This window comes from Nothobranchius furzeri, chromosome 5 (genome assembly GCF_043380555.1).
Source record: "Nothobranchius furzeri strain GRZ-AD chromosome 5, NfurGRZ-RIMD1, whole genome shotgun sequence".
In the NCBI taxonomy this organism is placed as follows: Eukaryota; Metazoa; Chordata; class Actinopteri; order Cyprinodontiformes; family Nothobranchiidae; genus Nothobranchius; species Nothobranchius furzeri.
The window spans coordinates 67,798,500-67,812,984 of NC_091745.1; the positions used below are offsets into that span (position 1 = coordinate 67,798,500).

Here is a 14,485-nt window from a genome sequence, read left to right on the forward strand (position 1 = left end):
ATAGTCTCCTACACCTATCTCCTGCATTAGCTTCTGATAGAAAATAGACGGTCAAAATCTCAGATGTGAAAATCCTGACAGATCTACGTCACACTGTGAATACGCATTCATGGACTCGCCCATCTTGACTCGTGACGCGGAAGGTCGTTGTTGGTTTAGCATCCAGGAAACAACAGAGAATATCTCAAATAGTAAGCTAACTGTTCGCGTTAGCAACTCCACCACACAGCAGAACTCCTCCAGGCTTGTGTTATTTGTGGAGATAAAACATCCATGTTGCAGAGCGAACAGAGTCAGTGGTAGAGTTGCTTTGCTGTTATCCAATCAGAGGAGAGATGTCCAAATAACAGGAAATAAGACTCCAAATCCCGCCGTCTGAACCTCAGTTCTGATCTGGCTCACATCTAGTTCCTGAAACAGGTGAGACCCCAGCAAATGTATTAAAAATATGAGTGAAAGACCACATTAAGGTGAAATCTTCCTCCTCCATTTAGGAAATAAATGTTACCTGTTTGCTTTATTGGAAACCATATTTGTCTGTTTCTTGGTTTGTTTCTGCTTTTCTTTTGCATGCCAGCTTTTACAGTAAGTACATCAGTTTGGTAGATTAGATTACTGCTAAACTGCTTTATTTTTCTTTCATGCACCATTTCTGCATTTTGGTTTTTCCTTCTTTTCAACCATCATGTTTGACAAGAATCTAGAATCAGAAATGACGCTCATTAAATATAAAGACAGGAAGAGCTGCAGTCAATATTCCCTGATGTTTTGAACATAATAGAGAATTTACAGTGAATGACAGCGTCTGTCTTTGATCTTGTCTCTAACTGCATCAATCATTTATGAATTACCTCCATTTCCTTAATGTTATTTTATGCACTTTAGTGTTTCTGTCATTTCTTCTCTTGCCGTCATTCAGTTGCCAAATTCACTCGTTCCCCTGCTTGTCATCCAGATTCCTCTCTCCTATTCAGTCTATTGGAGGGAGAGGTTTTGTCAGAGTCCCTGAGGGTTTTCTGTCTCTGTGTGTATTCCTGTTTTATTTTTGTGGAGATTCGGTTGACACTCTCATACAGTGTGCTTTACACTTCCCAGACAAGGTGCTTTACATTTTGGTTCCACAGTTTCAATACAATCTTTAATTTATGCCGACTTCCTGTCTGCAGTCATTCTCGCTCTAAATCACACTTCTTATAACCTGAGAAGGGTAAAGACCAATCTTCTTCGTTTCACGTTTGAGTTGCACATTTTTATTCATTTTAATTAGAAATTATTCCACGTGCTTTGGTAAAAATAAAATTTTTTCACTGTTATGATAATAATTTTTGGATGTAAACGAGAGTTTTGACCCACACTTCCTTAGAACATGAGGTGTGTTCTAAATGGTCACCTTCAGGATTTGAAAATGTGACTACTTACATGAAAAAGCATCTCATGCTCTAAATCAGTCAGGCATGGCGCTTCATGGTCAAATTCAACATGGCTAATATGTTTTTCTCCCTTGTTTTCTTTGTCTTTTTTTATTGATTTTAATTTAAAATTCTTTAATGATTTTATTGTTTTTTGTCACTATATCTTGTTTGCTGTAACCAAACATTCTGGTGCAACCTTACCTTTTTATTATTTCTTTGGCTGTTTTATAAAATTTTCTTGCCTCATGAACAAAACATCAGCTGAGAGTTGGCTTAACCTTGATTGGTGAAATACGTGCACAGCACACGCACTGCACGTGTTTAACATGTTTCATGCTCACAGAACTGATCTGAAATCAGCTGCAGCTCTCCCACTTTTAGTGTATGTTAAATATTAATTTTTATGTAGACGTGCATGTGAATCTGAGTGTGTGTTGTAAAATTGGACATTTTCTCACTCCTCTAATACGTGTGTGTGTGTGTGTGTGCAAGCGTGAAATGGTTATTGTTAACTGTCTGCTGCATGTATGTTAATGCATGATTATCACTTGTCTTGTTCTTTCAAAATAAAGTTCATGTAATTTCAGTTTTTCATTTGTATAAATCTTCAAAACAACGATTGTTTCGTTTTTGAAAGATCTGAAGATCAAATGCAAACTTGACATATTTCTGATGGTTGAACAAACAAACAACTGTTCTAATCAGAGGTGTAGATGTACTTTTTGTTGCAGTGCTCTCCTCACCTTATCTTTGTTTGCAGCCACATAGCCGTGCAGTCTCTCTGCCTTGTAGTACGGAGAGCCGTGCGCGGCAAACCAAACATTAAGCGCTTTATTGATCTTCAGGCCGGCATCGCCTACAGAGAAGATCTGAACATTCTCTGGCAGCGTCTGAAGGACTTCAGCCAATGTTCGACTCAGACGAGAAAACCGACTCTCCTCGCCGCCGCTACCTCTTCTGAAAAAGTCCCCCACTGTCAGATCTTAAAAAGACAGGGAAAGATAATAGACTTTGATAAACCTTCACAGGGAATCAGATTATGAGTTTTTTACCAAAAGAGTACAAAAAATATAAATGGTAAATCGCCTTCTAGAGTCCTGGAACCCCCCAAGGCGCTTTACAACACAATCAGTCATTCACCCATTCACACACACATTCACACACACATTCACACACTGGTGGGGATGAGCTACGATGTAGCCACAGCTGCCCTGGGGCGCACTGACAGAGGCGAGGCTGCCGAGCACTGGCGCCACCGGTCCCTCCGACCACCACCAGCAGGCAATGTGGGTTAAGTGTCTTGCCCGAACCTGCGACCTTCCGATTGCGAGGCGAGCACTTAACTCCTGTGCCACCGTCGCCACCACATATAAAAGGGAGTTTATGACACACAAATGCTGAAAAGACTTGAGAGGACATCATTTGATAGTTTTGATTAAGTTTGAGGAAGCAAACAGATGGAAAGCTAATATTTAGCAGCTTCCTGATGGCATGAAATACAGCAACCCATCAACTAATGTTACCATGGTAACTACAGGGCATGGAGCATCACTGAATAACATGTTGAGATGTCAATGTTGTATTCGAAAGTGATGACAGAGGCTAGAATTTTACGCACACACACACACACACACACACACACACACACACACACACACACACACACACACACACACACACACACACACACACACACACACACACAGTTTTTTTTTATATTTCCAAGCAACACCGTCACTTTGGGACTCACTAGTCAGACGAATGGACGCGGCTTGTTGCAAGGCACTCCGATGCAGCTCCGTCACGTCTACCTGGGCGGTAGAAATGACGTCAGGCCAGGTGCGGTCTGACACGCGCACCTGCAGGTGATACGAGCCTGGGGGAGTCCCCTCCCTGATAAGCAGCTGACCCGAGCTCTGGTTCAAACTGAAAAACCTGAGAAGAAGAGTGAGAAGTTTTCAGTTTCAGTAAAAAATAACAACAGCATGAGGTATTTTAAAAGAATTGGTTCTTAAAGTGAGCTAAAACCTAAAGAATGACGTTTGTAAAACTGGGGAATCTTGACATTTTGAGGTTGAAACAAAGTGAAGTGACAGATTCGGGAAGTGCTGCTAATCTTTTTATTGACTTAGTTCCCAAACGGATTAGGAATGTTTGTCTACACGTCTACAGCATGTTCTCATGATGGCTCTCTTTAGGGAAACTAAAACTCAAGGTTTTTATTAAAGTGCTACATTTACCTGTAAGATCCTGCTGTTTTTCCATCTTAACACTGGATTGGTTTTCATCTCCCAGGTGTAATCCAGGTTTAGGAAGCATTGCATCATAAAAACTAATGTAATGTTATGGAATGTAATAAAAATATAAGTACACTGCAAAAACTAATTTCGTTTGATTTAATTTTTTGTCTAAAAAGAAAAAAATCTCATCTAGAAAAACAGTAATACTTAAAATAGGGTAAAAATTCTTAAATAAGATCCAGTTTATTGTTTCATCGATCTAAACTTAGGCTTTTAAAAAAACTTTCTTGGAAATAAGTTTTTGCAGTGTACTTAGTTACTCTACTTCCACTACTACAGTTTTACTTCATCTGAACTTAAGTCATTTTCTTGAGGCCCACATTTTACTTTCTGTTTGAAAAGTAAAAGTACTTTTATTTACGTTTTGTCTGACCCCCCTCCCATGTTACAGTGTTTTGACTCCTCCCCTTTGGTTCGACATCACACACACAGCACATGTTTAAACGTTAGTTGAATACTTTTACTTCTGTACTTTTAAGTCCATTTGAAAATGTGTACTTTAACACTTTTAATTAAGTCAAACATTTGTTGGATGGTTCCACTTTTACTTAAGTAATTATTTTTGCCACCTTATCAGTATTTTACTCAAGTAAAAAAATAAATTGAAGTACTTCTTCCACCGCTGTGAAGAGGCAATAATTATTACTGTGAAACCATTGCTATCTAAAAGATAGAGGCTGAACAGAGTTCTGCCAACTTATGGAGGCTAGTTTTGAAATAAATAAATAAACATAGAAAAGTTGACAAAATTAAACAATTAGTAGACCTTTTCCCTTGCTTTCACTTAGTAAAATAACGCTTCTGACACAAATGAAATAGATTGGGACTACATGACAAACCCAGCCATGGGTAAAATTGCACTACAGATATGTTAAATAAAACAAAAACCTAATAAAAATCAAGTTAATGCAGTGTATTTCCCTATGATATGCAAAGCTCTACTAAAAACTGTTAAATCAAAATCTAAAAATCTAAATTAAAATATTATGGATGTAGTCTGAGCTGAATGGTATTTTGAAACAGTCAACTCAAAAATATCAAATGTAAATACGTCATAAACTTTTTCCACCATCAGTTATTTCACATTATGCTGTTAGCTCAGCTGAAAACTCCCCAAATTCCACCTGGAATTGTGTGGAAACCCCGGCGTCCCCTGCTTCTACTGTTATAGCTGAAACCAGTTTATGCATCTTCTCAGTTTCCTTAGAGAGGCAGGCCAGACCTAATCTGACTATGTGCCAAAGGGTCACGTAACAACTTAACCTCCTCACGCTGAAGCAACCTCAAGAGCTCAAAGCAGCTGGATCGATTACTCGTTGCACAGTCAAGACCAGAGAATGCAGGAATCAACCGGCGTTACTGCAAAAAAAAAAACTGGCTTTTTTCTGAAGCTGATTCAACCCTCAAGACTTAAAACTACAGAACAAAGTAAATGCATTTTTCTTTTCAACTTAGATTTTGAGACATTTTGTTGCATTTACACAAGTCGTCCTTTGAAGATGTGGTTCTTCATCCGGACTTTGCATTTCTTTTCTTTATGTAAATAACGGCGAGCCTAAACTCGATCTATTCTGTGAACAAATTGCTTTCTGCTGGCTGCAGAGATGACAGGAGGTGGTTCAAAAGTGTCTATGGTAATTCTCTCCCTGGTGGTTTCTTTGTTCTTGTCCGTCTCCTGTCGTCTCTTGTCATCCCTCCTTGTAGGTATCTCGTTAGAAGAAAAGGTGGCAGGCCGAGCAATCAGGTTCTCCTTTCTTTGTGTCTGCATGAAGCCTCGCCTCATCAAACAAAATGAGTGCGCCCTCACTGCGCTTCACTGGGAATTTTCAATACCGCTGGTTATGAAGTATTAATAGCACTGTTCCTGACAAGTCAGATCTCCTTTTCTATCCTTTTCCTCCAATTTTCATTCTTTTTCACTCTTTATTTGTTTCCTCCTTTAGGCTTAATGTAGCATACCAAAAGGTCTGCGCTGCCTCTGACCTGCATTCTATGTAAATTAGTAATGTTGTATGGCAACAGAGAAATGGTTAGTTCTTAGAAAAGCTGGTTTAAAATGTCATAAGCAAGACACAACACCTTATATTAGGATGTCCTAACCCACTCTAGCATTAACTTATTAACTGCCAATGATGACTAAAGTTGCCATTTGCATTTTTTTACTGAGTGGGCGTCGGAACGATCCCCCGCACCGTAAGAAAAAACACATCAGCTCTAAAGCCAATCTTCATCAGCGTACATCACACGTCACGTAACCAGGAAGCAGAAAATCCATGTGTTAGGAGATCGTTTTGGGCCGCTGCTGTCAATAAAGTGGCCGTGAACCAGAAAAGCTTCTACTGATTCTAATTCGACAACGGATTATGAAAGAACGGATAACGCTCGAAACGAGCAGATTCTTTCTGATGTAAGAGGTGAGTCTACTCTTTGTTTTGGTAGTTTTGGCGTTGACATCATCCTAGCGTGCAACGTTCTGTGACTTCTAAAAAAACAGTAAAAACACTGAAAAATGCTGGCAGCGAAAGGCTTTTCTGATCAGGACAGGCTGGCAGTGAATGAGTTAATATAAAATGTTGTTCACGGTGGTGCTAACCGCAAAACAGCGCCTGGCTGAATTACTGCTAACGCTAGCCTGAGCTGATGCTAATGCTAGCCTGAGCTGATGCTAATGCTAGCCTGAGCTGCAGCTAACGCGAGAATGAAATGCTAATAGCCCTGGTGGACAAGAGAAAAACAACAAAGAAGAATTTCAGAGCATTCTGATTCCAGGATGTACTGGGAATATCCAGACTATGAATAAATACCAGAGAGATCTACAGCTTGTGGTCCATGTCATGCACCGGTTGAGTGGTCGGGGGAAAACCAGTTTTTACATTGCAGGTCTAATTTTAGGGGTTAAAAGTGACCCTTAATCTGGGATCCTGGTAGATTAGGATTCCAGACCAGCAAAAGCAAAAGGATGGTCTAGCCATGCTCCATTCAAACATCCGCAGATCCGGCCAGTCTGGTGCCGGGCCAATCACAGCACTCTATCAGTTTCGTTTGTGTATCCTTTGACAATATGGCTGACTATTCCATTCACTGACATTCGAAGTGGGCCAATCACAACGCTCTATTTGTTTGGTGGGTTAATCACAGCACTCTGTTGGTGGGCGGGATGTTATTGCGACTGAGTGAAAAAAACAAAGATGGCGGTGGCTCATTTGAAATGGCTCTGGCATCAACTTTGGACTCTATTGACTCGGGCTTTTCTTTGAGTCTAGAGCGGATAGAGGTACTTAAGTTTATTTAGAAAAGGGATGTATTTGCATCTTTTTTGATGGAATTTGGTGGACTGCCCCATTGACTGACATGAATACCGGTGAGCGCATCACATGGTTTGTTGTCCAATAGCATGCAGAGACAGTTTAAAAGTCAATCATAGATCTCGTTCTATGACTGTCCAATTACTCCATACTATACATTCATCTATATGAGATGGGTTGCCAGGCTAGGCTCCTGGGTCACTGTGAGCCCCAATAAAGTTTCACATGCTGTTTCCAGTATTAAATACCCAGTATTATACTAACCATTTAGTGTGTAAACTCCACTGAACACTTCTCCCTTTGATAATGTTTGATTTTCATCTATTTTTATGTCAAAGACACAAAGCTTTATTTATCACAAGCTAAGTTGCTTTCTGACCATTTTAGCACATATTAATGCTTCTCCCAAATTAATGAAAAAAAAATCACTTCTTTTCTTGGTGTAGAAGGAAATAATCAGTTTAAATGTGTCTTTTATACTTGATTCTTTGTCAGGTCAAACTTCAGAATCAATTTTTATATTTAATCAATACCTAAAAATACTTTCAGGATATTTGCATTGCTGTCTTCCTATATTACCTCATGACCTTCTCCCCCAGTAACGTGATTTGTCCATTTCTGTTTTCCCCACCATCACTCTTTTCCAGGTCACTTTTAATTATTGTCAAAGTTTCACCAAGATTGGATCAAAGTACCTGGTTGATTTGCCTTCAAACCGGTACACTTTCTCGCTCCAGTCGTCAAGGTCAGGGGACTGAATGTGTCCGAGCACCGTCGTCGGGAGGATACCTGTCAGGCGGAAAGTAAAAAGCACCAAAGAAAAGAGAGAAAAAGTTAAAATTCATTCACTGGAGAAATTAGTTCAGAGCACAAAGAGATCCCTGTGGCACAACTCAAATATTAAGAGTGAAAGGAAGAAAGTTGGGGCTCCTTTAAAGAGATAAGAAGACAGGTGAAGCCTTTTTGGCATGCATGGTCATGGTTTGATGGCACATCGGGAGGAAGGGCACACATTAAAGTAACTTTGCTTCTCCCCAGCTTATTCCTCGCCCCCTCTTCTAAACCTGAACACAGTGCTGTAATCACTTTAGCCATGAAATCAGCCACCTTTTAAAAATGCTTCCTGTTTATGTGCCCGTCAAATCTGGGACATAAGCTGGAGTTAATTGTTTGCTTTGTGACATGTTTTCTGGGTGAGGGGTGGATCGTGTTAGCAGGTTAATATACTTTCAAGTGGAAAGGCCCCGGAGAGGGAACTCACCCAAAATACATTTCAGAAAACTCAAGTTTTCTTTTTTCCACCAGAAAATTACAGCGGGTCGACAGATGGTATGAAATGCTAAATAAGTGATAGGGCTGGAGCAAAAGCGTGTGAGTAGTTGAGTGTGACAAGAACATTCTTAACACGAGTAGAGAGTGCTCAGGAGGTTGTGAGTGGGGCCTGAGAGAACCTGAACGTTTGTGATGGGATCAGAAAGAGACCAGTCTGTCCACCAAATCAGGTCCATCAGTGTGAGACAAATGTCCCTCTTTTTCTTATATGACTATCCTAAGTGTGCCTTTGAGCAAAGCAGCCTGACCACGAGCTCTCCACTTCAGCAAACGGTTGCAAGTTTGCACAATCGGTCTTTCAGGTGTGAGCAAAAAAATAAAACCAATAAAGCCTGGCGCTGTATGAATTTAGAACTATAAAATGAAATAAATAAATAAATAAACATGCAAAAAAAAAAAAAACGTTATTTTAAAATATTTTAGAAAACAAATCAGAAACGTAAAACAATCTTAATTATACTTTTTATTTATTTATTTTGTGGATTTAAACAGTTAATGGTTTAAAAAAGGTTTATTGGCAGAACAATTTTGTAGTTCATTTAAAGATAGAAAATAGACGGATAAACGCTCGTCTCAGAAATACCTGACAGATCTATGTCGCACTGTCACTTAACATTCTTGGACTCACCCATCTCAACTGGTGACGGGGAAGGCTGTTGTTGATTGGAAACTACAGAGAACGTCTTGACTGGTGCTAACTGTTAGCATTAGCAACTCCACAACACAGAACTCCTTCAATCTTGTGTTATTTGTTGTGATAAAACATCCATGTTGCAAACAAACGGTTAGTGGTAGAGTTGGACTCCAAAACCTGCCGTCTGAAGCTAATTTCTCCTTCGGCTGACCTCTACATCCCCAACCTGGTGCGCCAGAGCTTTTTTTCCCCAGAGAATGATTCACAAGGCGTTCATTCCATAAATTCTGATGCTTTCAGGCGCAATCCCACTTTTTGGCGCATTTTTCAAACAGAAAATGTTGGTGGAGCAAGACTTTGGTGATGGGGGTGAATTGCTCTTTAACCAAAAGAAAATCTGTACATGTCTTTTATTTTGAAAGTTGCTGGATGCTTCACACTGCTCCCATATTTGATTTCCTGTCTGGCCTAATCTGATCTGCTCAGCTGGGTGGGTAAAAATAAAACCGGGGCATAAATTTAGCACAGCACAGCAGCACAGCACTTCTGGGATGCATTTGAGATGCGCTACTTTGCGGCTTTTAGCTGTGAAAATTCATTGGTGAAACCTTATCAACAGAAACCAGAACACAGATTTATAGAGACGAAACAGACTGTTCTGTTTAACAAGATTAAACAGGTTAACATACCTTCATAGCTGTAGACAATGAAGTGTGTGTGTCCAGGTGAATGTGGATGGTCATTCCTATCACCGATGACAACTGTCAGTGTGTTGGTTGAACTCATTGGTGGAAAGCCACCATCAATCATGAGAATTGGAAGGCGGTACTCCTTTTGGCGCTCACGATCGAAGGTGCGGAGGGTCGTGATGACTGCACTTCCGTTCCTAAAGTCAGTCAAATTAAAGTTGGTGGCATCTGAAGTGAGCATGAGGAGACGTATGGAGAACGGGCCACCATTGGTGGATGTGTCACGGTCAGTGGCATGAAGTAGCAGGGAGGTTTCATTCATTCGGACCACCTGGGGAGCAGCCGTGTTCTCCCAAACAACAGGCTTGTAGGGAGCCTCAAACTCAGGTCCGTTGTCATTAACATCCAGTACAGTTACCATGACGATCGCTGTGCCAGTCAAGGGTGGAGTACCAGCATCTGTCGCAAGAACCATGATCCTGTGCTGGGCAATCTTTTCTCTGTCTAAAGGATGAGCCACTACCACCCAGCCTGACTGGTCCACGAGGAACTGGTTATAAGGGTCAGACTCTTTGGAAATACTGTAAGAAAAGTGGGCATTTTGCCCTGAATCCAGGTCTGATGCTGTAACCTGAGTGACAATTGTCCCAACAGGGACATCCTCAGACATAGCAGGAGACTCATAGAACTGTGGAAAGAAGACAGGAGCATGATCGTTGGAGTCTTCGACCTGAACCAGACAGTAGGCCAAGCTGAAAAAATCTGCGTCTTCAGCCTTAAGGGTCAGATTGAAAGTCCTCTCATGAAGCTTTTCAAAGTCAACCCCCTTCTTAAGTTTTATGACGCCACGCCGATTTAATTTGTCCGTCTCCACAAAGAACTTTCTGTCTTCGTCTCCACCAACGATGCTGAAGGTAACCACGGCATTCTCGCCCTCATCTCCATCAGTTGCAGAAACCACAAGAACTTCGCTGTTAACTTCAAGGTCCTCGGTTACCTGAAATACACAAAAGAAGCACAGGGTGTATTGCTACTTAAATACCTTTCATGAGAAACTTCAGACCCGTTGATGCATGCTGACTCACCAGAGCAGTGTAGGACCTCTGTGTAAAAATGGGTGGGTGATCATTTACATCTGAAATCATAACGGTGGCTGTCCCTGTTCCTGACAACCCTCCTCCATCACGTGCCTCCACCACTACCAGATACTTGTCCTCTGTCTCCCGGTCCAGAGAACGTAGAACAGTGTAGATGGTCCCCGTAGTGGCGTTTATGGAAAAAAGGTTGAGGTTGATCTCATTGCGAATGTTCTTGATGATGCTGTAGGTGAGCACGGCATTCCTGCCTTCATTGGGGTCATCCAAGTCCATGGCACGCATCTCCATAATGGAGGTGTCAGCAGGTGAGTTTTCAGGAACCTGGCCAACAAAACATCCATCTACTTCAAAAGCCGGGCACGGAAAGAAGGGGGCGTTGTCATTTATGTCTCTAACTTCTAACAGCACATCAGCGAATCCGGTAAGTCCTAATCCTGCCTCGTCTGTGGCGAGGACGAGAAATCTCCAGGCAGGTCGCTCCTCGCGGTCGAGGCGACGCTGAGCATAAATTCTCCCGGTGTGTTCATCAATGGTGAATTCACCACCAGCACCCTGACCGTGGAGGGAGTAGCGGAGGGCGGACTGGTCGGCTTCCTGATCTGGATCTGTAGCTGAGACCTGCGAGACGGATCAATTAGGAAAAGAGATAAATTAATACGTTTATACATTAGAGATGTTTTAATACCTTTTCGAGGAAGTCGTGTAAAACACCACTAAGTTTAGCATTAAAACCATTTTGTTTATTTTAAAAACAAAAGTTAACTCCCAATATATAAATGGTGCGATTTGTAAGAATGCCATCCAGTGGTCAAACTTGGGTATTGTAGCCCATTTTTCTTAAATATAGATGGCTTTCTCACTACTGTTAAGTTAGTTTATTGACTGTTGCTAATTATGGATCAGCACCAGAAGATTCTAGATGACAAGCAAAGATGAGTCATTCACAGTCAGTTGATAAGTAGATGAATACATTGTCATATCTGCTGTCAGCACTCGGGTGTTTCACAGTAGGGAGCGCTTACTACACTTATAGGGCTTGTGATCACACGTGATTACGCATAGCATTCTGGGATGTGCGCGGACATGTTGGAAGGTTGACGAGTGTAAACAAACCATGAAACAATCGCAGAGAAGAAGCGGATTTGGGTGAAAGAAAGTGTTAAACAACATTATAAAATCCCCAAAAGGATGAGGAATATACAGGGATACATTAAATAAAGACATTGTAAACTGCTACGTGGACAAAACCAGCATTATAAATGGTTTTTATGCATATGAAAGACCCAAGACCAAAGCACCGATGACATATTGTTGCTGCCGCAGTTCTGCATAATGGACATTTTCAGCTTTCTTCTTAGTGGTGTGAGCGGATGTAAACGTCCGGATGAGAGGTACAGTGATCCCTCGCTACTTCGCGGTTCGTTTATCGCGGATTCACAACTTCGCAGATTTTTTCTTTGGAGCCTTATTCAAGGGAAATTCGCCGATTTGCGGTATTTCTCACCGATTCACGTTATTTTTCTATGCGAAATATCAAGAAATTCCTGTTTTTTTCATCAATTTCATCATAAAATGCACTTTTTGTAATAAAACTATAAAAAAACCAAGTAAAAAAAATTTTTTTTCTTGAGTTTTACCCACAAAAAGAGAATGTGATCATATGATAATTCAATATAGTTCTGTACTGTAAATATGGTGTGCCTACTTCGCGGATTTTCACCTATCGCGGCCAGGTCTGGAACGCATCTACCGCGATAAACGAGGGATCACTGTAAACATTTTTTGTTGGTTTTTCTAGTAAAACAATAAAAATTGTCATCTCACGGAAGAAGTGTAGTGAGAGAAGTTGTGTTGTGTGTCAGTGCACCTGCATTAGCTTACTGGTGTGTGAGTGTAGCCTCTGTCTGTGTGTGTGTGTGTGTGTGTGTGTGTGTGTGTGTGTGTGTGTGTGTGTGTGTGTGTGTGTGTGTGTGTGTGCTTCGTGTGAATGCCGCAGTGGAAGGAAAGAAACAATGTATAAAAAACGTAGACTATCTGTAACTTACCAGAATGAAAATACACTGGAAGGAGTAATATAACAAGACTTTGTTATGCTAGATACCTGATCTCCGTGGTTTTGCCTCTAAGCAAGAAAACGGTGAAAACTTAGCTTGTTTTCCACCTTTATTCCCCTGGCGATCACATGTGTCACCCCACAACACAGCAACGATTTACTAGAGTTGTGTAATACAACCGATCAACTGAATAATAGATTAATTTAAGCTGCAAGAACGAGACTGAGCGCGCTGTTTACGGTAGTAACAAGCAACAATTAAGGACTCACACGCCTCTAACAGGGCGGCTGCGTCGGTGATGACATCACAATCACATACCCTATTGTCTTAGTCTTAGGTTGTCTTACAGGAAGTCTTGTTTGCTGCCTTGCTGTAAGCTTGTTCTTAGTTCGACTCATTAAAGGAAGTAAAACACCACGTTTGACTCATTATTCACTTCACACATACATTTCACTGTGATATTGAGTTGTTGGTAATTGAAAAGGTATCTTGAGATATTTTTAAAGCCAGTTATTTGCTTCTAATTTACCATCAGCGTTGTTAGCTCAACGTTAGACTCTAGCCTGCTTTACCTGATATTAGAGTAAAGTAAAAAGATTGTGTGGCTTCTTAAGGGTACAAGAAATAACTTCTGAGTCACTCCAGTTTACTGGCATTGGTACTTTAAACAACTCTTGAGCTTTTTGACTGCCAGTGTCTAATTACAAATGCCAACATTACTGCTTTAGCGCGGCACAGACTGAGTGTTGGAGATTTTTTATGTATTACTGTCTTAAATGTTCCTTTTTAAGTAATCATATGTTAATAAGAAAGCCACAGAGTTCTTTCTCCTTCTTTCTTGATGTAGAATGTGGCTGATAAGCCCTGATGTTTGACTGGTATGCTGCGGGGGTGTCATGGTCTGTGTCCGTGTCTCTTTGTATTCCTCATGTGTCCCCTGGTCTTCAGCCCTCCAGATATTCCCTCTCAGGTCCTGTGCTCCTTCAATCTCCCCCAGTCACCCCTCTGCAGTTTTTTATAGGTTCAGCTTCTCTTTTTATTAGTCTCTTTAGTATGTTTTTTCCACAGGTTTTTGTAGTTTCCCTTCCCCTTAGAATATTATTTTGCTGCTCATCTTGTCTTTAGGTTTTTTACTCTTACTCTTAGGTCATGTTAGTTTCCTCCCTGATTAGTTAATTGGTTTCACCTGGTTCTCTCTCCACACACATGCAGCCCATCTGCCTCCCATCATTGTGCTCTTTAAGTGAGCTTTTGTCTCCAGGTTTCCAGGACATTGTTTTTTGACTCCCTGGCCTTTTTTTTTTTTTGGATTTTTGGTTCCCCTTTCTAATAAAGGAATGATTTCATTTACATCCACTCCTGCCTCATGTCGTTCTGGGTGTCTGCATATTGGGTCCACACCTCCTCCTAACTCGCAACGTGACAGGGGGTTGGTGAAATAGCCTGCCCAACAGGTATCCATGGTTACTGAGTTTCTGGCTGTCAGTTATAAATTAAGACTTCCTTTGGGAAGGCTCTGCTTGGCAACAGGAAAAGCTAGCAGGCTGAATGAGTCACCCCTGTAACTTGAGACTTCCTTTTTAGAAGGTCCCGCCTTAGATAGAAAACAGTGTTATTGGTTAAGTGTGGACAGTGATGGATCATCCTTTGTCTCTGTCTGCC

At 41.0% G+C, this 14,485-nt stretch overlaps 1 protein-coding gene across 1 annotated transcript in view; it reads right to left on the reverse strand.

Moving 5' to 3' along the window:
* Positions 1-14,485, reverse strand: part of LOC107379285 (neural-cadherin) — a 161,279-nt gene that overhangs the window by 17,534 nt on the left and 129,260 nt on the right. Inside the window, exons 18-22 of the mRNA XM_054740960.2 lie at positions 10,758-11,387; positions 9,673-10,669; positions 7,713-7,806; positions 3,163-3,347; positions 2,156-2,394 (exon numbers count right to left, since the gene is read on the reverse strand). Of these exons, the coding sequence (XP_054596935.2) occupies positions 2,156-2,394; positions 3,163-3,347; positions 7,713-7,806; positions 9,673-10,669; positions 10,758-11,387 (2,145 nt within the window). The remainder of the gene's footprint in view (positions 1-2,155; positions 2,395-3,162; positions 3,348-7,712; positions 7,807-9,672; positions 10,670-10,757; positions 11,388-14,485) is intronic.